Here is a 24,050-nt window from a genome sequence, read left to right on the forward strand (position 1 = left end):
CAACAGGAAAGGGCCATTCAGCAGAACAGTTGCACCCTGTGAGCCGAGCACATTCGTCAAGGGCGAGGGGTGAAGTCAGAAGAGAGAAAAAAAGCTGTTTTTGAGGCTTTTACATGTCGCAGCCGTTTCACTGCACACTGAAGTGTGTTAAGCGAAACAATAAAGGCCACAACCGATTCCGCCGGAGTGAAAAGATCCTCATCTTCCCCTTCATTTTTGCCGTCCTTGTGAAATTTCATTAGGTGGATTTAACGACTTGTGAATGTCGGCTTTCTCCGTGACCCTGACACTGGTGGCGGACACGTCTCGCTGGCAGGGTGTGATGTATTGTGTTGAGGTTTTCCTGAGGTGCAATTTTTAATGTGACAGCATCTGTTGACCTCAGATGTAAAAAGTCGCCCTCCTGTCTCACACTGACGCGCATTTCACTTCTTAATAGAATTTTAAAAGCAGTATATAGTCTGCGGCACAAACACAATTACTATCTATTTTTTATTTATCTATCTATAGAATGGGAAATCTAGGTTAATTTTGCCCTCACATACTGGATCACCACCATCATTTTAGATAATAACAGATGTTCTTTGCTCTTGTTGTGGCTGCACGTCTGTTTATCCATGGTCGTGATTTATTATTGTGGACATTTCCCTTTTGTAATGGGAGGGGTCGAGAGCTGCACCTGATCAGATCCAGATTAGCAGACACTTCCAAACATAATCCCCTGCATCTGCTTAGAGTCAGATTACTACAAATAGCTTAATGACAGGAAATAACCATTATATGATTTGGAATTTTAGTTTGTCAGTGGAATGACAATTATTGGAGGGATGTTTACACAATACATGTGTTGTTAACAGTATGACATAGGCATACTTGGAACGTTTTGGGAAAAGACTACCTTAAATTCAAGTGTAATAGGGAAACTACGTTTAAAAAAAACAAAAAAACAATTGCATTGCACTAATAAAACATTTAAAGTGTTGTAGTTAAAACACCTGTAAATTACTGTCAAATTGCCAATCAATTGCCAACCAATCAGATGCGTTAAAGAAGACCTATTATGCTTCTTTTTAGATTCATACTTGTATTTGGGGTTTCTGCTTGAACATGTTTGCATGCTTTAATGTTCAAAAAACACACTCTTTTTCTCATACTGGCCGTGCTGCAGCACCATTTCTCACTCTCTGTCTGAAATGCTCTGTTTGAGCTCCTGCCCCGCTCTCTCGAAATGCCCAGTTTGCTCTGATTGGTCAGCTGGCCCACTGTTATGATTGGTCAACTGAACCAAACTCTTTGTACTCCGCTCCAGCTCCGCTCAAACTAGCTTTGTTTGAGGGCGTGCCAAATTAGCCGTTATGCAAATGTGTTACTTGGTGACATCACCATGTTACGGAAGAAAAGGCAGGACTTCAAGCAAGGCATTTCAGGCATTTCAGGAGCAGTGTTGAAGTTAGGGAGAGTAAAAAAAACGACATAATGCACTAAAGGAAAGGGAAAAAGCACAAAAGCATAATGGGTCCCCTTTAAAGACAAGCTAAGGAACCTTCATGATAAGATGATTAGAACATGGAAGAGTGAAAATGGAATAAAGAATATTTGATGAGACCAAACTGGTTTGCAGATACAGTTTTTAATGTATCACAACAATGAGCAACAAACATACTTGATGAACTATTTCCAGAAGTTGTTCAAATACCATCTACAATAAACGTCATTTCAACTATGACAACAGGTCTGTGACAAAATAAAAAAAAGGTTTCAAAACCATGTTATTACCGTGATACGGTACAGTTGAGACCTCAAACAGTACAGTAACAAAAACTAATGCGACTACTCTCTATATATAAAACATCAATAACATTTTTGGTTTAGTTTATTTAAAGTTTTAGCCATAGGGGCTTCTTCTTATTAAAACCTCAGGGTGCATTTCCTATGTAACCCAGATGTTGAAGAGTACATATTGTGTAGGATATGATTGCGCCATGAAAATCCCTTTGACATCCAGAAGAACAATTCCAATTTCAACCTTTTGAAGGCTGTCCCCATAAACATGACACAATCCATCCATTTTTTTTTTTTTTTTAAAAAGTTCTTTTTTTTCTTTTTGGCTGCTGTGCAGTTGCAATATCTATGTACAGTTATATTGTTGGACCATCCTTTTTGTTGGTTTGTTAGCTTTTACCAGTCCTTGGTGTGGAAAGCGTCCTGTCTGATGCTAACATCTTAGCACATGATGCTAGCGGACAGTTCAGTCTTATAATGCTGAGCCACAGAGTGGGGAAAGGCAAAAAGCCCGAGTTGTGTGAAAGCCTTTGGAATCAGGACAGTCGCTCATGTTTGTACAATGGCAGAATTGCACCTTGGGAGGCCAGGATGTCTCTTATGAAACACAATCGAAAAGTGTCTTCAGGATTAAAGTAAATGTTAAAATACTAAAAATCCAAATAATGACAATTAAAAAGCTCACGCAGAAAATGAAAAACTGACATTTTGCTTTAAAACTTTGAAAAAAAAACACCTTTACAATAATAAAACAGAAGAGGAAATGTTACTTGATTTCATTGTTTGAAACAATAACTAAGCATGATTTGATTTAACCTGTCAAACAGTTGCATTACATGCTACTTGCTCATCTCAGAATAGGAAATACCAAAAGCAATACATTTTTGCATTTCTTCATATTAATAAATTTGTACCATGCACAGCCAACTACGAATATGTACAACAGCTTAGCTTTCTTTGTTCACAAGCCTTTTTCTTTCATACAAATAGCCTTCTGTTACTTTGGAATGAATCACATTGGTTTCAATTACCAAACTAGAAAGTGATTCGTAAAAAATTGAACACCCTTTGACAGCTTTCACATTCTTAGTTCCACAGCAAAATAACAAAATAATATAAAATAAAAAATAGCAAAGCAAAGCAAGTAATGGATCAGTATTTTGTCTGTTAGAAAGTTGAGAGAATTTATGGCAAGCAAAATAACATTACACAGTAGCAGCAAAACTTTGTAAGGTAATACTTTGCAATGTTGAAATCACTAAATGTGGAAAAAATTAAAAATGTCGACTTTAACTGTAGATCATCAGAAGTGCCCAGAGAATTGATGGGAGGACGTCAACCTATGCGCTAAATGGCTGCGCATTAGTGTAACACTGTTTTAAGTCCTACAAGTACATGAAAATGTTTTTAATATACAACAAAAATGCTGTTGTCCCCCTTTTAAAGCAGCATATTTGCAAACGTATAGCAAATGATCATACCGTTTTTTTAACATTGTGACCAACTTGTACCTTAACAGTTTCAAGTATACAGTACTGCTTTCATGGATGCACCAATTGTTAAATAGGTCTCTAGATTGTTAGGCATCAATCCTGTAACAAATATGGACCAATATGCTGCTGCAATAGACACAAATAATAATTAAAACACAAACATACGTACAAACAGAAAAAAATCTATTAAATTAACAAATGGCCTACTCAAATAATAAAAAGACAAATAAAAACAAAATAAGTGCACTATAGTCCAGACACAAGCAGGTACCGTAACAGTACAGCAATTCACAAATGAAAAATGTTATATTCACATAATCCGAGAGAGTCTATCAAAACTAGAGTTATTACCTCTTCAGAAAAGGGTGTGAGCAGAGGTAAAAGTGAGAAGGTAAGAGTTGGCACAGATTAGTATATACTACAAGAAAAAAGGGGGGTGGGAAATAGATACAGCTTGTTGTAATACAAACTGGCAAACACAGGGGCATCATACACATTTACTTCACCATTCTAAATTCCCTCAGTGGCAAAACCATACTGTCTTTGTAGGGCAAAACTAAAAGGATATGCACATCGTCCACTGTAACAGTAATATTGTCTCTTGGTACTCTATACACATCAAGGAAATGCGTCCGATAAAGCTTGACATGTTTTGGTTATAAGCCAAGTGTACCCAGGCTTGTTGCTGCTTTAACAAATGAGAAATGTTATGTTCTGACCTGAGAATTTAAAGCTACTGAATTACACCTATCTAAACTAAGAGAGATTCTCTTTGAGGGTTCTGGATCGTCATCCCATACAGTACATGCTAGCATTTGGAAAACAATCCAGCTGAGGTGCAATTTGCTATCGTGAGAGTTTTTGGCTTGAAACAAGCCCCCCCAAGGGAGCCTGTGGGATTTTTTCCTACTCCATGTTTTTGTATACAATATAAGCTCAGTCAAGCATCTGCAACAGTTCTGTCCATAACAAAAATCAATCAATATCTTGCCAGCATATCAATATGGGAAAAACAATCCTGAGTCAATCATTTGGTACTGTAATTTTTTGGGTTAAGAGAAACTTTGGAACTGCAGTTTAAAAAGTCTTATTTTTTTTTCTTTAAGCAAGGGATCCTTTTGTCACTCCTACACACTGAACATATCCATTCTGATACTACTGAAGCTCGCGTCTAGGCCAGAGGCCGACTTAGCCTTGACTTCCAACGCGTTATCTAAGTCATCCAGCTTCTGGCTTAGCTCATTGTCAGACTCATCTGAACAACTCTCGGTGGGTAGTGAGGTTGGAACCCCTGAGGTGCTGCAGGAAGTTGAGGTAACCGTTGAAGGTGAGGAGAGGGGGGGAGGAGGAGAGGCAGACGGGGAGGAGGAAGCAGCTTTCCGGGCTGTGGTGGCCTGGAACAGGACATTTGGCCAGGACTTCATGGACAAGTGAGAGAGATGAGGAAAGGTGTTATTAGAAGAAGCTGCAGACTGCGAGGTAGATGTGGTGTTAGGAGTAGGGGAGCAGACAGAGTGAGGTAATAATCTAGTATGCTCTTTGGCATTTCTCATTGCTTGTTTGATTGTTTTCTCTTTGTGCAAGCTCGACTGAAGGTGTTGGCCAAGTGCTTCATTCCCGTTAACAACCACATTGCAGGCAACACAAGTGTAGTTGCTCACTGCCTTTCGAAGCACTGTCTCTTGCGGGTCAGTAAAAGCATGTCCTAAGTAACAGAAGGACTTCTGATGACGCACCACAGAATCTTCGTCAGCAAAAATCGTCTGGCACTTCCTGCATATAAACTCATGCTTGACGGACGGTACAATAAAAGCGTCTGGAAAATCCACGGTACTTTTGGTATCTGCTTTCGGTTCTTCTTTTGTGCTTTCTTTTGAAGAGCCTTTGTTGGTGTTATCCTTAGCCTTTATAGCTTCTTTTGGTTTGAAAGAGTTGGTGGTGGTGGTGCTCTGTATGCTCTGGGGTGTCTTCCCAGCGTTTGATTTCTGGTGCTGCTTCAGTTGTTGTCTCTGGTGTTGCTCAAGTTGTTTCTGCTGCTGCTGCTGTTGTTTCTGCAGCGAATCCTGGAGGGACTGCTGGTACTGCTGGTACTGCTGCAGGAGGGCGGTCGGGGAGAGACCAGCGGCCATGGCAGCTTGTGGGACTGCTGCTGGGCCATATGGAAACAGGCTCTCCATTCCACACATTGGTGGGAAGTAGCCCCCTGTTTGGACCCCTCTAGGAAGCTGGGGAGTGAAGCAGTTGGGAAATCCAGGTAAAAAGTAGGGCAGGAACTGCCCCCCAAAGAAAGAGCCGGGATCACTTGCGGCAAGAGCATTCTGAAGTGCCTGAAGCTGTGTGGCGTCTAGTTGATTCTCACTTGCTTGTTGTTTCGCTGCAGCTTTCTCCCTTTTCTTCGCCATGCTGGGGGTCTCGGGGCGCGAGCCGCTCTCGTTCTCTCTGTCCTTCACCTTCATCTGAGGTGGCTTGTCTCCTGGTTTCTTGCTGCTGTCTCTCTCTGTGTCTTTACCTTGCTGCTCTGTATGATTTACTGCTGCCAAAGGTGTGGAGGGAACAGGAGGAGGAAGAGGAGGTGGAGGAGGAGGAGGAGGAGTCTGCAGAAGAGTCTTGGTTGGGGTAGTGCTGAGAGACATGGCAGGAGAGGGGGTGGCTGGTGTAGGGAACCCAAGCATGCCAGCACCGGGAGACGCTAAAGCTGAAATACAGTGGTATATAAATATGGAAATATTCAATATTTAAATATTCAACCCCAAATCACTATGGAAATTTGTTTGTATGACAAGATACAGATGCTTAATTTGTCACTGGCTGAGATTTTGTTATGGATCAAAACTGTCACATGCGCTTTATGATAATTTCAATCTGCCAATATATTATAATATAAATATACCAAACCTACAATAAGGGAGAAAACAAACAACACAAACGAAAGCCATGATATAGATACATTTGTTGTAAAAAATCTCTGAATTATCAATTAGCAGTTCAACTCTGATGATGACATTATGCATGCACTAACTCCCAACATTTTTAATTTTAAAATAGTTTTAAAAAATAAGACTTTTTGACAAACACCACTGTGATACAGAATAGACAGTAGTATAGTAGAATAAAATAGTGCATGATAAAGCTCAGTTCATAAAGCTTCTAGTCTTAACTTTTTTTTTCACTGTTCGTCATACTAACTCACCAGGTGTGTTGGGTGGGAAAACAGGAAGTGATGATGGCCCGTTGACCCCAGGAAGTAGCACTGGCGGAAGGCCAGATAACCCTGGGTAGCCTGAGGGTAGGCTGAGGCCATGAAGTGCATTATTGTTGTCCACTGCAGTCTGTTGCTGCTGGCCAGGCAGGCAGAGTACCTCACCAGCTTTCTTCATGCGGTCCAGCTCTTGCTGGGCCATCAGTTGACGGACAGTGGTTGGTGCTAGGTAGTCCTTTTCTCTATCCACCTGGTTTCCCAGGGTTTCTTGCACTTTGGCGATGTGCTGTTTGGAGAAGATGTGGTCTCGGACAGACATCCGGGCAGTGTACTTCACACCACACAAAGTACAGTGAGGCCTGGGCCCGTCTGGTGAGCCTTGACTTATCATGAATGGCTTTCCAATGTTAATCTTGAACTTCTTTTCTTTAGCACGGGCATTCTGGAACCACACCTGGACAACACGCTTGGGGAGTCCAATCTCATTGCCCAGCATCTCACACTCTTGCATTGTAGGAGTGCGGTAGTCACTAAAACAGGCTTTGAGGACTTTAAGTTGCAGGTTGCTCATCTGAGTCCTGAATCGTTTGTGGCCTGGCCTATCCCCAGAATTGCTGCCTTTCCCGGATTTGAAGGGGTTACCTGCTCCGAAGGGGCTAGGAGAACTGGGATCAGCTAGGCTTGATGATTCACTCATGTCATAATAGTCATCCATATCATCATCTCTGGAGCTAAAGTAAGAGTCACAGTCCTTTCCAGAGAAGCTGAGGGCAGGGCTCACCATGCTGTATTGGAACCTTTCACTGCCACAATCAGAATTTGGTGCCATGCCACTCTTGTTGTCACTCAGCTTGTCCCCTCCATTGGCTGTGAGGCTCTCAACCTCATTGTTATTACCCTCATCTCCAGTTGTAGCGTCGCTAATGGCTGTATTAATAGATGAGGTCTCATCAAAGTCCATCCTACTGAAATCATAAGATGAGGCTTCTGCTGAATTGATATTGGGCCCTTCAGTTTCATCACAGTTTTCAGCTTTTAAGGATGAAGGGCTTAAGAAGTTTTTTACTTGTGCCTCTGATGGTTTGACTGGGGTTGAGGATGCAGCAGGCAGCTCATACTCATTTGGCTCAGTCTTGGTAGGCAGCTGTGGGTAGTCAAAGAAATTATACTTTGGGCTTTCACCTCTTTCATTGTCTTGATTCATCATTGGGCTTGGCGGCAAACTAAAGCCTGCCTGCTTAGCGTCATGCCAGTGTCTAGATCGGATGTGGCTATCTAGAGCAGATTTTGCCTTGAACAGTGCTCTGCAAAAGGGGCATTTCTTGTGGGACTGGGAGGGCCCTATAGCCCTAAACTGTCCCTTTCTCTCCCTTGCACGAGTGTTTTGGAACCAAACTTGCACAACTCTCTTTTTCAAGCCAACCTCTCGTGCAATGTGGTCCAACATCTTCCTTGTTGGGTTAGAGTCAAGAAGGTATTTGTCATAGAGAACCTCCAGTTGTTCTGGTGTGATGGTCGTTCTCAAACGTTTATCTCTGTGTTGCTCTTCACTACTGTTTCCACCATCTTTATCGTTAGCACTTTCGTCCTTGTCATCCAGTTTTCTCTTCATTGACCCAGAGCCTGTAGCAGATGCCAAACCAGAGCTACCTTGAGTGGGGATTTGGGAGAGGCCTCCAGATAACAGCTGGCTAGCCATTAGGGGGTTATTTGGGTCAAATATCATATAGGGCATATCAATGGGTCTTTCAAGGAACTGAGAGTGAAGGAATTGGTTTTGGGCAGCCAAGAAATGCATGTGCTGATGCTCCTGCCATAGCTCCACAGTGGGGAATGCTATCTTGCACTGGTCACACTGGTACTGAAGCATCTGGTGGGGGAGGCTGTTTGTGAGTGAGGAAAGGGCCAGGGAGAGTGGACTTGAGGGCACTGTGGCTGGCTGTGGCTGGGAATGGGGTCTTGACATTTGTGGCTGGGGAGCTTTCTGAGGAGGTGGCTGAGGTGTGCAAGCCTTCGATGGTCTGGGTTCTGGTAGTGACTTGATCACAGGCGAGGATGCAGTCTCAGTTTGTTTAAGTTCAGTTTCAGGGGCACTGTCTGGTTTGGGGGAAGTTTTTCCCATGCTGGCACGAGGGGAGGCCATCACAGGGGAGCTTGAGCCAGAACTGCTGGCAGTTCTATGGGACTGTTTGGGTGGCTCTAAAGGTACTTGGGTAATCTTGACTGGACCTTGCTCATAATCTATGTATTCCTCATTGGTTTCCTCAATACCCTCCTCATCTTCATCCTTATAACACAGCTTTTTCTGGTGAGTGATAAGGTCAAAAATGCGTGGGAACACAATGTTGCACTTTTTACACTGGTACTGCATGTTGCTGGTTCTGATGTATCGCTCATTGGTCAGCTCTTTTTTCTCATCTTTAGAATCTGCCTGGTTTTCATAGGTCTTGCGAGCTTTCTGGCGGGCATTCTGGAACCACACCACAATGACCCGAGATGGTAGATTGAGCACAGTTGAAAGTTGCTCAATCTCATCATCCTTTGGATAGGCATTAGTGTCAAAGAAATCTTGAAGTACCCTCAACTGGTAATCAGTGAATCTGGTCCTGGAAGACCTCTTGTTGAAGGCTGAGTCAGTTCTGTAGTATTCATGTGCACTGAGCTGGGGCTCCATTCGAATATCTTCCAATGTAGTTATGGGAGGAATACTAAAATTGTAGGGAGAGTCTTTACTCCGTTGTCTCTCTTTGAAGAGAGTGTTACGGAACCAGTGCTTTATGACTTTTTGGGGCAAGCAAGACTTCTCTGACATCTCCTGAATTTGTTCTTCATTTGGGGAATTGTTGATGTCAAAGTTGGCACGGAGGATCTTAAGCTGGTCATCTGTGATACGGGTGCGTGGTCGCTTAAACTGGGACTGACGGAGAAAGTTTGGATCAAGACCCAATTGTTGCTGGCAAAGCTGTGTAATGTCTGTGGTAAGGGAATCCATACTGGGCAGCTGGAGGGTAAGCTGAGGGGGCATGCCTGGGTGCTGGATGGACTGCATCATTAGAGGTGGGAAAAGGGGCAAATCCATGGGAACAGGGAGCTGCACTTGTTGAGGTGTAGCAGCAGGGATAGTAGGTGGTGGAGGAGGGGGTGTTGGCTGGGGTGGTGGTACCTGGTGAGACTGTTGGTGTTGGGCCGTATTGGGGACAGAAACTGGTGAAGGTACTGGGGTTTGGGGCTTGGTCATTGATGTAGAAGGAGGCTGAGGAGCTGTCACTGGGGATGGAGTAGGAGGTGGCGGAGGGGGAGGTGGTGGTGGCGGTGGTGGTGGAGTCTCAGGGGAAGCAGGGTTTATTGGATAGAGTTTGTCATAGGCCTCTCGGTACTGCTGGGCAAACTTTTCCAACTCCACATATGGGAAAAAGTGACTGTGCACATGTTCCTGGTGGCTTTTGAGAATAAGCATATTGGAGAAGAGTTTTCCGCACATCCCACACTCAAGCTTATCAGTGTTCATTTCCACTTGTTCAACTCCGTCTTTGTTTTTCTTTTGGTTCTTTTGCCTGTTTTCATTGTATTGGATGACCAGTTCAAATCCGAAGTTCTCTAGTAGTGCTTTGGCGGCATTGCCCCTTGCTCCAGACACAATACGTGGAGGAGGAATCAATGGCTCTGGGAACTTGGATTTTCTAGGGTCTTTGTTGTCTTTTCCTCCATCACTTAATGCATCACCTGCATTTTCCATCTTTGCTCGGTTTTCTTGTTTTTCTAGTTGGTCCTCTGCCTCTCTTGACATCTGAATTTCTGAAATTGACACAGTGCTGGACTCCATTTTAGATTTGTGGTTCTGCATTTGCTGGTTCTTCTGTTGCTGCATTTGCAACTGTGTCTGAGAGGCTTGCTGCTGCTGTTGTTGCTGCTGAGCCTGTTGCTGGGCCTGAGCCTGCTGCAGCTGGTGTTGCTGTTGCATCTGCTGCTTCAAGTCCTCTAGGAATGATCCAGTAAGGCCAGGCATTCCAAAAGCTGCTGCTGAGTGCAGCGCAAGTTCTGGGCTAAGATTGAACTCTGCTCCTGGGATGTAGAAGGGGAAGAGGAACTGTGGTTGTTGAAATTGCAGCATTGCTTCTGGGGTCATTGGAAAATGGGGGAAGAAAGCTGGATTAAGGAATTGAGGCTGGAAGAAGGCAGCCTGTTGCTGGAGTTCATGTTGAAGCTGCATTTGCAGTTGGGCCGAGGACTGCGCTGACTGGTGGCTGCTTGCCTGTGCTGAAACATGGTCAGTAGTTGGTTGTTTTGTGTTGTTGCTGCTGTTAGCTTCTTTGGGTTCCACAGTGTTTTCTTTGTTAGCAGAGGGTGTTCCACTTCTAGCAGTGTCTGAGTTGCTGTTGTTCCCGTGTGTGCTTGGGGCTGGGCTTTTTGCAGGCACTGGACCACTAGTGCCAGTGATACTACTGCTGCTGCTCATTTCAGTTTTGGCTGTTCTGGCTTTGGTCTGGTGGAGCACTGACCTCATATGGATTTCAAGTGTTGAGCTTTGGCTGTAGGCAACATTGCAAATATTGCATTTGAATGGTTTGTTGTCAATGCTGTTGCTTGTCTCTTGTGGAACTGGGCTTGACGCCTCTTGAAGAACCTTCTTCAACTTATGCAGATGGGAGACTGAATTATAGTGGACTAGTAGGATATTCTTCTGGGTGAAGGACTCTTTACATACTGTGCACTTGTAAGGCCGAGAAGGGTCCAAAAATTTCTCCATTGTAAAGTTGGGCCCTTTTCTAAATGGTAGGGTCCGTTTTGGTTCTGCTCCCATGTCATCTAGCAGAGAGCTACTGTCACTTCCGGTGGGACTGGGCTTTTCTTCCTGGTCCATTTCATCATCTTTGTCCAAGTCATGCTCAAAGGCCTGAGCTTCCTCCAAGGCCCTGGCCTCACTCTCAGTGATATCTCCATTCAGTGGCAGATTTCCTATGAGTTGCTGCACCTCAGCTTCACTAAGTTCAGGGTGTCCATTTTCCAAATGCTTCCTGAGGGCCAGGAATGTCCTGAAGCTGCGCTGGCAAAGGCTGCACATAGTGGCTGCTCTGATGGCATGGTACTGGGAATGTATCTGAAGCTTCTGCATTGTCTTGAAGGCCAGGCTGCAGTGGTTACAACGATATTTGTAGACATGTCGATCAGATACTGAGAGCTGCTGTTGTTGCTGCTGGAGCCTTTGGAGCTCACTGAGATGGTCCTGTAGGGTATCAGGGGACTTGCTATCATGTCCTACCCCGCTGGCTCTCTTCCAGCCTGGTGCCTCTGAGGCCTCCTTTGGGGGCTTTAGATCCTCACCCTGCAGGTCTAATTCATTCTTGTCTGGACTGGTCTGTTCATCCTTTGAGATGTTTCCTAAAAGTAGAAAATAGAATTTGAAGTACAATACACTGCACAATTGACTTATCATTCTTATTGTTCTTATAAATGACAAACAACTAAATAAACCTAATAATTATACATGTATATTCAAGTTATTACCACTTGGTCAACAAATTAATGACAAAAAAACAAATTCTGCTCACCTTGAGACTTTCCTGACCCATCAGTAAGAGAGGTAGAGGAATCCATCAGAGACAGACCTTTGTCTTGTCCAGTTTGGGGATGCATTATATTATTTGGTGTTGCTGTGTCAGGTCCGACAACCTAAGAACAAAGAAATGTCTTCATTATTATATACATTTGTCAATAATTATATGAGATAGTAGATTCTATTTCCAATATATGTAAATGTTGAGGAAGTGTTTCAACTTGCTAGTACAAAAAATGCATGCAAAATATTTTATTGGAATTTTGCAGTAAGCCCTTAGAAGCCCAGTAGATGTCTAAAACACTTCACAAACATTTTAAGTGACATTTAAGGGTACCCTTTTCCTTTTTAAAAGAATTTGCAAATTTGCAAAAACACATTTTTTGCTGACACACACACATACACACACACACAAAAATCTTTGTAATCATTACTTCTACTCACAGTCATAATCAGCTTTTCCACGCAGTCAGGAGCCACGCTGTGGAGGTGGGTGAGATGCAGCTGCAAGTGAATCTTGTTGCTCAGGACATCCTGGCACAGTGGGCAGCGAATCACGGGCTGCATGGAATGCTGGGACATCACATGGAGCTGCATACGGTTGGCATCTTTACTGCTGTAGTTGCAATATGGACACTGCTGAACCTAAAAAAACAACAAGATGGTATAATAAGCAGCTGATTGGGAGTGGAGAAAAAGAACATCCTGTGCATTGTAAAAATAAATCCAAGAGCAGGAATTACTTTTTTTGCACACGATGTCCTCCTTAGTGGGATTCTTACACAACAGAGCAATTAGCATAGCTGTCTGTCCACTGTCTGCCTCACTAAAGACGCCAAACATAACTTTTTTTTAAAAACAAACAAGGGGTGAGACATGCAAGAATCCTGTCTCCTGCACTGTTTGGGGTGAAAATAACTGCACTTCTACAAAATGTAATTTTTACAGGCTTTTCCTGTTCTTCACTGCCCACTCACCTCTCCCCACCACTCCCCATGCCAACCTTAACCCAGAAAATGTAGATCAACCATGTTTCATGTAATTCACTTAAGTCTCCCAACTCATGCAATTTTATTAGCAGAAACCACGATTGGCCAGAATTTCTAATCAGTATTACAGATGACAAAGGTGTGTACACTCTCCCAAGCTACGCCTTGCCCTCATTACAGGGAGTACTCTGAACATAGCTGCCTCCCCACCACCTGTCTTAATAGAATCCATTTCTGAAATGACTAAGTCCTCCCTCCTTGCAGGGCCCAGAACCAGACAAGCTAATACTTCATAATCTAATTTAAAAACACATATAATTTAAAGAGATGCAAAAAGAGGGGGAGAAGCAGGGAGGGAGGCCTAAGGCTAGTGCAGGTATTCCACTTAAGAACACAAAGACTGGCCTACTGTGCTTGATGCTAAAAAGCTCTGTCAGGGAGGGAATGGTGGGTAGCGTTTAACCCTTTGATAGAAAGCTGGCGCCAGCAATTGCTAAATGCTTAGCTTAGCATTTCTGCTTCTTGCAGTTCATAAGTATCTTCCCATCATCCCACAGTGACAGCTAAGGTTAGATTTCATTAGTGCTTATGAAGGAGAACCTGCCTCATTAACTATTAGCTTTTCTGTAACAATTTATTTGTTACTCTAAATAGGCACACAAAGCACTCAGATGTATGACTTTTTGGAAAGGTGAGAACAGTTAAAAGTCCTCTTTGAGTTGCTAGGAACTACACCGGTAACATTTTCAAGAGCGTAGCTATTATAGCACAATTGGCAGTTTTCCTTTTGTAATTCTACAAACCTTTACCTGCTCATTGGCAGAGGTCTTCCCCTCAGCAGACTTTGGCCTTTTGGGCGGACTTTCAATTTGTCGATCTGGCAGGAGGGAATGTTTAACCATAGCATTCGGTCCGGTAACCTCTTTGGATGTGGCATTCACTCCTGGCAGACGGTGGAGGGAGAGAAAGAGAGAGAGAGAGAAGGGGAGTCAGAATGTAAAGCATTGCAAATGACAACAACATTTTGAAAATACAACAAAAGCTGCAAAATTACAAAATGATTGATGGCTAAACAGTAGATTTTTTTTTTTTTTTTTAAATGGAGCTTTTTGGAATGAGTACTGGAGCAGAATGACATAGTGAACATAAGAGTTGAAAGAGACTAACAGGGCTATGTCAGAGTGATATATAGTATCCCATAGATCACACATACATACTGTATGAGAACTGGGAAAATGAATCTAGAACACATCAAGTATATAAATGTGACACAATTGAGTGAATAAATTGAAATGTCTGACATTTTTGTGGCTGTGTTAGATCACAAAAGTGGTCAAATGACTATTAATAAACATATAATAATAGTGAATAAGATAAACACGTCTACCAAATTAATATTCATAGGGACATAGGTGATTTGACACCAAGACAACATAAGCATGGATACAAGCGTGGACTGTGTTATTATTCACATTCATATACACTGACGTGTTTCTGCCCTGAGGACATGTGAAATGGAGAAAACTCAGGCAGGCTCATTATCACAGCACGACATACATTAAATGTTATGGTAATATTATACACTTCATTAGTTCATATACATTTCCCCAGCTGCCTCGACAACTTCTCTGTCTGTACAAGATGCTAAATTTTCGGGGCTCGGTCACGGCTGGTGGTACAGTAGCGGCGCCTGCTTGTGTGTGTCTATTTGTATGCGCGCGTGTAAAGCGTGTGTGACGTTAACAGCGGGGCTCAATGTGGGGAGATCAGCCTCTGGTTGTATTTAGTAAATGCTGCAGCCACTGATAAATCTTTCATTAGCCTCATCCTGAGATACAAGCCATGCAGGCCCTGCTATACTCTGCCACTGCAATTTACCCACTCTGCACAACACAAAGACACAGCAACTCTCCCTCCCTACTCCCCCCTCTCCCTTGCTCTCTTCCTCCCTCTCTCTAAGCCATCACCCCCCCTCCTCCTCTACTCTCCCCCTCTCTTGCCTCCCCTCCCTCGTCTGGTCACTCAAGGCAATATGTGAGCCTCACTCTTGCGAATCAACGCTTCACGCTAGATGCACAAATGGAAAAAAAGGGAAATCAAAGCACTGATACATGGAGAGGGGGGTTGAAAAAAAAAAAACATTTTGTATTTCATATTATTCCGTGGCTTGTGTTTGTATTGGGCGCATATCAATTCCTCCGGCCCGTTCATGCATTTTAATTCTGTTGCATTAAGTAGGCGTTCCACTTATTTTATTTGTAATCCCCTATATCTGGAGCCTGAAATATTGGCCTGTCAAGGAAAGTGACAAGAGAGAGAGGGAGGGAGGAAGAAAGAGAGAGAGAGAGAGAGAGAGAGAGAGAGAGAGAGAGAGAGAGAGAGAGAGAAAAAAAACACAAGGGCACAATGTGAATTTCCAAGAACATCCGAGAATTGCTCTGCAGCTCAGAATAGCGAGGTAATCTCGTCTTCCACTGCTTGTGATGGCCCCTGCAGGGGTTGCGTGTGTGTCTATGTGCATGTGTGTATTCATGACAGGCCTCTGACACTCCATTGGTCAGATCGGTCCAGCCTGGAAGCGCCCGTCACATCACCTGACCTTTCTGAAAGCCGCCGCCCCGCCTCCCGTATTTATTATGACCATTTCTAATTTCAACTTTCAATTTTTTTTGCCTCCGTCTTCCAGTCAATTTGCAACTAAATTACATCCCTGCAAAAAAGGAGATGAGGCGATTGTCAGACAAGGGGGTTGCAAACCCATTTACAATGCGGCGTGGGGGGAAAAAGCCCACAGATCACCATTGATTACTGTCATATTGAATGTAAATGTATGTTTGTGTAGTGTGTGTGCGACGCGAAGATCCGTCCTTCTGGTTTAGATTCGACTTCGACCTCGCGCTTTCATCAACACTTATGACACTGACGCGGAGGAAAAACAGTTGGTTAACCTTGAACGTTGAGAGAGCAGCTCTCTCTATGGCCACTTAGGAGCTTTAAATGGCAAGCCCTGCCAATGGGAATAATAAAGTTGTTTGGAGACATAGAATTGCAATCGAAAACGAGTGTCCTCCAAGGATATAGTCACCTGTAACACATAGAAATACAATGGCTAGCACAATCCAAACACTATGAGAGAAAATCTAAATATCCATATAGTTTTTAACCAGCTTCATGTTTGTGCTAAAACAATCAGAGTAATAATGCGAGAGAGCAGGATTGAGGACAAAACAGGAGCATTTTCCTTTGTCTCTGAGTCTGCGCCCCACACTTAATGACTGTGTCCTTTTCCCTCCTCCTCCCTCTTCCTTCCCCTCCATCCCTTCATCTTTAGGTGGGCTCCACCAGCTGCAGCCCAGTGAAGCGGAGGGGCAGAATAAACCTGACACCGTCCCCCTCCATCCTCCCCCACCCCCTCCACCTCCACCAATGACAAATGTCTGCATGCAGCAGGACCTTGCTTGATTAGATAAATCAAAAGGTGATTTATGACACTCAACCCCTTTTGCATTGCAGGGGGAGAGAGCGGCACACTCGCCACCCATCTTTATTTGCGACTGTCAATGGTGTTTAGGGAGCTGCGTGTACACACACTTATGTACACGCAAGTGGGCGCTCAAATGGAGTACAGAGCAATGGAGGGAGAGGCAGAGAAATGTAGGGAAGAAGAAGAAAAAAATGATAGAGCGGAAGGGACAGAGAAGCTCCAAAATACCTCAGGATATTTCTGTCCCAAATTGTTCCTCAAAAAGGGCCGGCAATACCATCATAGCTAATGCTTTTTCCCGCCGATCTATTTTAGAATCTGCCCTTTTGTGTCGGAAAAGGGTGAGACACTTTGTGCAAACTGAACCAAGCAAATGAGATTTTCACACAAACAAGCATATCATTGAATCCTTATATATATCTCCTCTGACTATGACTTTATATGGAATCAACTACATCTCGGAGCGGGCTTTGAAAACAATCAAACCGTACCTATTGCAATCTTTTTCTTTCTTTTACAAGCTGCAAAACAATTAGATTCCCATTCCTGACATTTCGGTTCATGAAAATATATATAAAAAAAAGGCACACAAACATAGAGCAGAGAGTGTGTGTGAGGGGGGGGAAAGGCTGTCAATTAAGAAGGAGCAGGCTGGGTGGCGGCAGCTTGGATTTAGTATTCAATTTAGCTGTCCTGAGCCCTGGCAGACTGGCTAAGGTTACGGAGTAGTAAATCTAGGAGGGAGAGCTGGCCAAAACAGGCCAGGGAGGGCCGGCCGGCATGATTTACTGGCCTACTGCTCTGAGGTTACGCATTAGGCTGACCCCCGGTCACCTGATAACATTACAGCAACACACTCTGAACCCCAAACTCCCACTGAAGCACTCAGCAGGCCCAGATCTAGCCGGAGGGAGGTAGAGAGAGAGAAATAGAGAGACTGGGAAGCAGTGAGATGTAGAGAGGAAGAGGCACAGTCAGATGGAGAGAGAGAGAGAGAGGAAGGCTGTTAAACAGCAGCTGTCTTGTAGTTTGTGTTTTTTAATGACTAGCCCTCCTTTCTCTTCCATCTCCAGCTTGTGTTCTAATGAGAGATAAATATGAGCACGGCCTTGTCACATTTGACAAATCGTCTGAGACGTTCAACAAGCTGTCATCACACAGAAAACACACATACCGTACATGGCACAAAAGGATTGCTGCAGGCTTGTAATTAAACATGCTAATATCTTTAATATATTTTAATCGCATCTTAGAGAGAGAGAGACAGAAAACGAACACAGCTCTCGTCTCAAGTTGGGCAAATTTGCAAGATGCATGCAAATAAAAAAAATATATATATATATTCTCAATGTGAACAAGCTGATATGGAATATTTAACATCTGATCTTGTTTGCATGCGATTCCATTTCCCCCCTTCTTATCTGTACAATTCAAAATTGTACATGATATTAATACATAACATTTGACTGTAGGAACCGTGAGTAATTTCTTTGCTAATTTGAAGCAGGTAGAGATCTGTAATTTCCTTAGGCTGCCTGACAGGCTCATTTCCATGCCGGGGCCTTTGTTTAGTTGGTTATTTATAAGAAGTGGGCCCCTGAGCCATGGTGGCGACATGTACCATCTACACACACAGCACAAAGCTATCTGGAAGTAATCCACATCGGGGGACATTTGCATGGAAAATGTAACATGGATTATAATTAATCTAAAGTGACATGGGATTATAAAAGACAATGTAAATGAAGCAAGGGAGAAAAAAAAAAAATCTCTTTCTGTCTCTCATTGCCCCTCCCCCCCCTATATCTCTGCCTCTCTCTATCTATCTGCCCCTCTTTGTTTAAAGGATCTTGGTCTTGGAGATGAAGTGCGCAAACACACTGCTCACTTGGTCACACTGTAATCCCTTCCCTGGAGATCTCCATACGGACACACACATGCACCGATCTGAACATTTCAAGCTTTGCCAGAGATTTGGGGCTGAGGATGGAGATGCTAAATCTTACTACTTTAAGCTGGGAAAAAGAGAAAAACAAGGCCCTGTCTCTGATGATAACTCTAGCATAACAACACGCTGACACACCAGGCTCCCTTTTTCCTGGCGTTTGACTTTCCTGAAACCTCCTTTTTAATCCAAATGCAAAATAAAACACCCCGAAACCCACTAGCAATATTACATCTGGCTTCCTAGCCAGCTGAACCCAAGGTGATTCCTAGAACAAATTATTCACAGAAAAAATATAAAACGCATACAGTTCTGCTTTATTAAATAGATTCCTGACATGTGATAAACTACACTTGGGGACACACACATACGTAAGTAAAGTAGGAGGGACCTGGACACTTTTTTTTTTTTTTTTTTGCATGTGTGCGGTGGTGTTAAATGACACTGGCGGTAATATGCGGCGGTAAATGCATGGATGGTGGTTCCCCGCCAGTCCGTCAGACAGGCCTGTCAGAGAGATAGAGCTGAAAGATAGATGACTAGCTAAACTAATAGGCCCCAGCCTCACTCAGCTCTCCTTCTGCCTCATTGAGCCTCACATTATGGAGCTAGGTATGGCATGCTAGGAAGAGGAGGTGGGGAGGGAGTTGGAGATGGATAGAGGGTGGGAGTTGGAAGGTGTGCGTGAGTTGGGGTGGTGGTGGTGGTGGGGGGTGAGTGGGGTAAGAGAGAAGAGACATTAGTAGAGGGAGAAAGAATGAGAGAGAGAACCCCATGCAATGACAGAGGGTGAAAAAAAGGAGAGAGAGACCCCATGCAATATTCATCCCCAGCCATGGATTTCCATCTCATACATAAAAAGACCATATGAATTCTTATTTGGGTAAATCAAATCTAACAAAGCCAGGGCTATCCCGACCACAGCCTCGCAGCGGAGGCATTATGTGCTCCCTACCTCGCCCCAAAATAACACACAAAAAAAGAACACCAAGCCGCCTTGTACGGATTGTTGCCCCTCCCTGCTTACAACGCCGCCATTCTTACAAACGGATAAACAGCTCTTGTGCTCTTTTTCTATCTGAGGTAATGCCTGGTGATGGGGGTCACAGATTGGACAACAATTAAGGGATGGATTGAGACAGGGAAAAATAAGAGGGAAAGAAAAATGAAGGGAGGGTGCAGGGGGGGAAAAAAACTAATTTAAGGGTTGCAAGGATGCAGTGCAATATTAGAAAAAAAACATATACACAGGCCCCCCCATCTAATCCTGCGCTTATGAAAAATTAATATGTCATCGGAGAGGGCACAAGAACGAGAAAAGATTAATGCAAGGCGCTTATAAATTACAAGCACGCAAACTGATTTGATTAAAAAATAATCTGGGGCCTGGACATTGCCTGGTAATATCCCCAACACTCAACTTATCCCTCTCTCTTTCTCTCCGCTTTTTTTTCTCTCCTCCTTTCCCACTCTCTTTCTCTTTTTCTCTTTCTGTCAGATGGAAACGATTAAAGCAGGTCACATGGAGGCTAGTCAGCAGCGTTCACATGTTACGCACACATGTTAGAACCTTATCTGAAGGCCGGAGAGAGATGAAGGATAACTATATAAAAGAAGGGAAGCTTACGGTACATATGTGTTTTTATAAGTGTGTGTGTGTGTGTTTGTGTGTGTGTGGACTTACGGTCAGTTCTCCTGCTGTCAGTCAAGTCTCGGTCAGTGAGGTTGAGTCCGGGCCTGGAGGAAGAGCGAGGAGGTCTCTCACCGTCCTCAGCAGCCTCTTCTGAAAACGCACAGAGAAGAAAACTACATTACCCATGATGCTCTCTAAAAAAAAAAAAATGTCTGGCTGGGTACTGAAAAAAGAAACCTTCCATGGTTTATCAGATATCAGATACATCTTATTAGAGTCATTTTGAAAATATTCCTGCTTGTACATGTTCAGTTAATCCTCACAACCCCCCCGCTTTTCTACACAGAGGTCGGGTTTACTCTAATGTACGGCATATCTCACCAGCAAATAATGCTTCTAGTGACTTGAACACATGTTCTGTTGAAAATAGCCCCGCCATGCAACTTCTAGTGGGTGAAACATAATACATATACTGTCTGAAAGCAGAGGAAGTCAGGAAGCAAGGAATGTCCTACAGGGGAACTACATCAGACATTTTGTATTCAGTATTTAAATGCTAGGGCTGTCCCGAATACCGTTTTTTTGGGCTTCGGTGAGAAATATTCAAAGGTATTTGAAGCTTTGGGACAATAATAATAATAATTAATGTTGAATATGAATAATGAATAATGTTGTATTCCTTATTTCATGGGCTATTTGGGGATTTATACATTATAATTGTATACTTGTATATCAAAAAAACAAAATACAAAGCATTCGAATAATGATTTGGAGGTTGATTACCGTGGCAACGGTCGAAGCTTCGAAGCATTCGGGTCAGCCCTATTAAATGTATTTGAAGACAAGGCAGAATACCATTTACTTGTCCATATATTTCCTTTTAAATGTTAAATATTTCCCCTGTTCTTCAAAATATTCTAATTATTATTTCACATTAGACAAAATGTTCATTTTACAGTATAGACGGAAATAGAAATTGTACTGTTTTAATGTAAAGAAATAATATATGAAAAAACTATCCATTCTACTTTATTAAAAAAAAAATATGTAAAAGCATTGAAGGGAAATATAGATCAATATTAACAGCATCTAAGTTATAGCCCACGGCGACTCTACTCTATACAGGCAAAGTCAAAAAAGCACAAATTAAAAACGCATGTAGAGAGTGCTAAGATGCTCACTACTGTACCAGATAGATATTGTGTCTATGTATTTCTGTTACCTCTGTAAAAAAATATGCGTGCATGCACACACACGCACACCAATCCACACACACACACACACACACACACACACACACACACACACACACACACGTGCAGCTCTGTACTATTAGCAGATTAGCCTGCCCATCTCTGAGAGTTCAGCCCCTTGTTTGATAATTCTGTGTATCTGCAGTGTTCTGCCAGTGGATTAAAGTGTGTGTGTGCGTGTGAGTGTGTGTGCGCGCGCAAGTGTGTATGTGTGTATATGTGTCGCCAGCGCAAGCTAACACTAATCCTAGCCGAGCCCCAGCGCTCCCTTTCATCCAGCCATCATTTGTCTCCGGCTGGGCTGATGTCACTTTGTAATGAATTTTGAGCAGTCTGAGAGAGGCCAGATAACCAGGCATGCGCACACACACAGCACACACACACACACACACACACACACACACATATATATATATATATATATACACACACACACACACACACACACACACACACATATAGTACCCTCCTCCATCTCGGGGCAGCACACACAAATGCAAAATCAAACAGAAACACTTGCACGCAGGCGTCAAATCACACACACACACGGTATCATATTCACACACACACACACACACACACACACACACAGCGAAACCGTTAAAAATTTCATGTCTTCTAAACTGGAGGGGTGGGGGGGGGTCTCTTTCACCACAAACCCCTCACTCTGCCAGAGAATGAAACTGGTGTATGTGTCTGCGTGTGTGTGTGTGTGTGTGTGTGTAAAAGAGCTGCGCTCATCAATCCTGCGCTGCCTTAATAACCATATTTTACAACACACACACACACACGCAGTCATATTCATAGAAATCAGGCAAAGGGTGCATTGAGGTCAGCTTGCATTTGCATACAATCACTTTGGCCATTGTATGACGAGCGCAAGGGGTCTGCGAAACCCCCCTCGGAAACATGATATGATTAACCCTTTCGCATACAGCGGGGTGCACACACACGCACGCACACAACCAAACACACACACACACACTCAGACAGACACACAGACTAAGTGCTGGCGCCGTTGCTTTAAGCGCCAACACATTAAGTGGACATTATATACAGCATGAAATTTTCATGGCAGATGCTGGCATGTGATTGAGGAGGAAAATTGTGGTTGTGTGTGTGTGTTCGTATTCATTGTATTTCTGCATTTGCACATGCGTGTGAGCGCTGTACGCATTTCGCACATGTGTATACACAGTCTATTTCAAGGAGTGTGTGTGCGTGCGTCCTTGTACATGTGTTTGTGTGTGAGAAAGAGAGAGAGACTGCACTCTGCTCCTGATGTTTTATTAATACGTTGGTGACAACGGGGATGAAATATCTCCTGTCAGCCACGAGAGCCCGGGCTGCAGAAATTGCAATTTTCACTGCTGGTGCTGCAGCGTCCATCTTTGTATTTTAATTCACCCCACCTTCGTATATAGAAGGGAAGAGGAACGATAGTGTGTGTGTGTGTGTGTGTGGTTGTGTAAATGTTGTGTGAATGTTGTGTGTAGTGGGTTTGGAAGTCTTTCATCACTGGTTTATCTTTTCTCTATACTTGACTTTTGTTCGATGCCAAGGAAAAGCAAATGGCACAAATCGAACAGCATGTTTCACAGAAGAGTGAGAAACGAAGGGGGGGAGGGAGGAGGGTCAAAACAGGAATACAGAGAGAGAGAGAGAAAAATAAGCTCTCCAAGATCCCACATACTGCAAGGTCAGGACAATGTCTCAAAAGAGAAAAGAATAAAAAAAAAAAAAAAAAATCTCAAAAAGCAGAAGGAACAAAAACACCTTTTCATTTATTTTGTCATTGTCTGCCTTCATTCCTTCACAGCACCGTTTGTATGTAAAACATGAGATAAATCATCGCTTTGATCCAAAGCAACCTGCTTTTATATAACATGTTAATTGTACATCTTTCTATTATATAATAGTATTACTATTATAATATACTGTGGCTTTTAATTATTAGCATTTATTTTTATATTATCTCCTGTGACTTTAAACTAAAATGTGGGTAAAGTACAACGAGTTATTGATCACTATCATGCGCACAATATCTGACAACATGCTCATAATCAGTGTATAAGCTTATGTATTTAAAATAAATCAAACTTAAATTTGTTAAGATACTGCTTGATATTTGCAAAATAAGATTGCACATTTTATATTGGCATCTTAAAGCAAATTAAACTCTCCCATTTTCTTAAATAACATCAACAAAGAAAGGAGGATATGGCTCTGGCGAAAGTGATCGTAGATGCAGCCGGTGCTTGATCATGACATTACTAAACCAGCATCTTAACTGACCTCTAGGGGGCAGTCTACCTGTAGCTAGATAGGACACAAGAGAGAAGAGAGACAATGAACAGAGAGAGGGGGGAAAGCGAGGGAGGAATGAGGGTGAAGAGTGGGTGAAGAAAGAGAAAAAGAAAGAGGAAAGGAGGAGGGGGGGGGGTGGGTGATCATCTGGGCCTCATCAGTGTTTTTTTCTTCACTCCTTTCCCCTTCTAGTCGGTTAGATCTGTGGTGAGTGTGTGTGTGTGTGTGCGTGCGTGCATACGGGGAATGTGTTTCCACACTGAGGACATTCCCAGACGAGCTCTCTCAATACATCAGCACAGCGTCTGCCCTCTGACTGACCCTGACAGTTACACACCACGCGAGTGTGTACGCCAGTGCGCGTGTTCCAGTGTGTTTGTGTGGATGTGCGCCATTGATCAAGTGAGTGAG

The 24,050-nt window shown here is 43.2% G+C and overlaps 1 protein-coding gene across 5 annotated transcripts in view; it reads right to left on the minus strand.

The window, feature by feature from the left end:
- Positions 1-1,611: 1,611 nt before the first annotated feature.
- Positions 1,612-24,050, minus strand: part of zfhx4 (zinc finger homeobox 4) — an 87,353-nt gene continuing 64,914 nt past the window's right edge. For 4 of the 5 annotated variants that reach the window (XM_074622488.1, XM_074622486.1, XM_074622487.1 and 1 more), the window contains exons 7-12: positions 20,131-20,229; positions 13,821-13,960; positions 12,473-12,673; positions 12,024-12,144; positions 6,466-11,853; positions 1,612-5,970 (exon numbers count right to left, since the gene is read on the minus strand). In XM_074622488.1, the coding sequence (XP_074478589.1) occupies positions 4,403-5,970; positions 6,466-11,853; positions 12,024-12,144; positions 12,473-12,673; positions 13,821-13,960; positions 20,131-20,229 (7,517 nt within the window). In that variant the 3' untranslated portion in view covers positions 1,612-4,402. The remainder of the gene's footprint in view (positions 5,971-6,465; positions 11,854-12,023; positions 12,145-12,472; positions 12,674-13,820; positions 13,961-20,130; positions 20,230-24,050) is intronic. The other variant, XM_074622490.1, reaches the window with a different exon arrangement.

This window comes from Sebastes fasciatus, chromosome 21 (genome assembly GCF_043250625.1).
Source record: "Sebastes fasciatus isolate fSebFas1 chromosome 21, fSebFas1.pri, whole genome shotgun sequence".
Lineage (NCBI taxonomy): Eukaryota > Metazoa > Chordata > Actinopteri > Perciformes > Sebastidae > Sebastes > Sebastes fasciatus.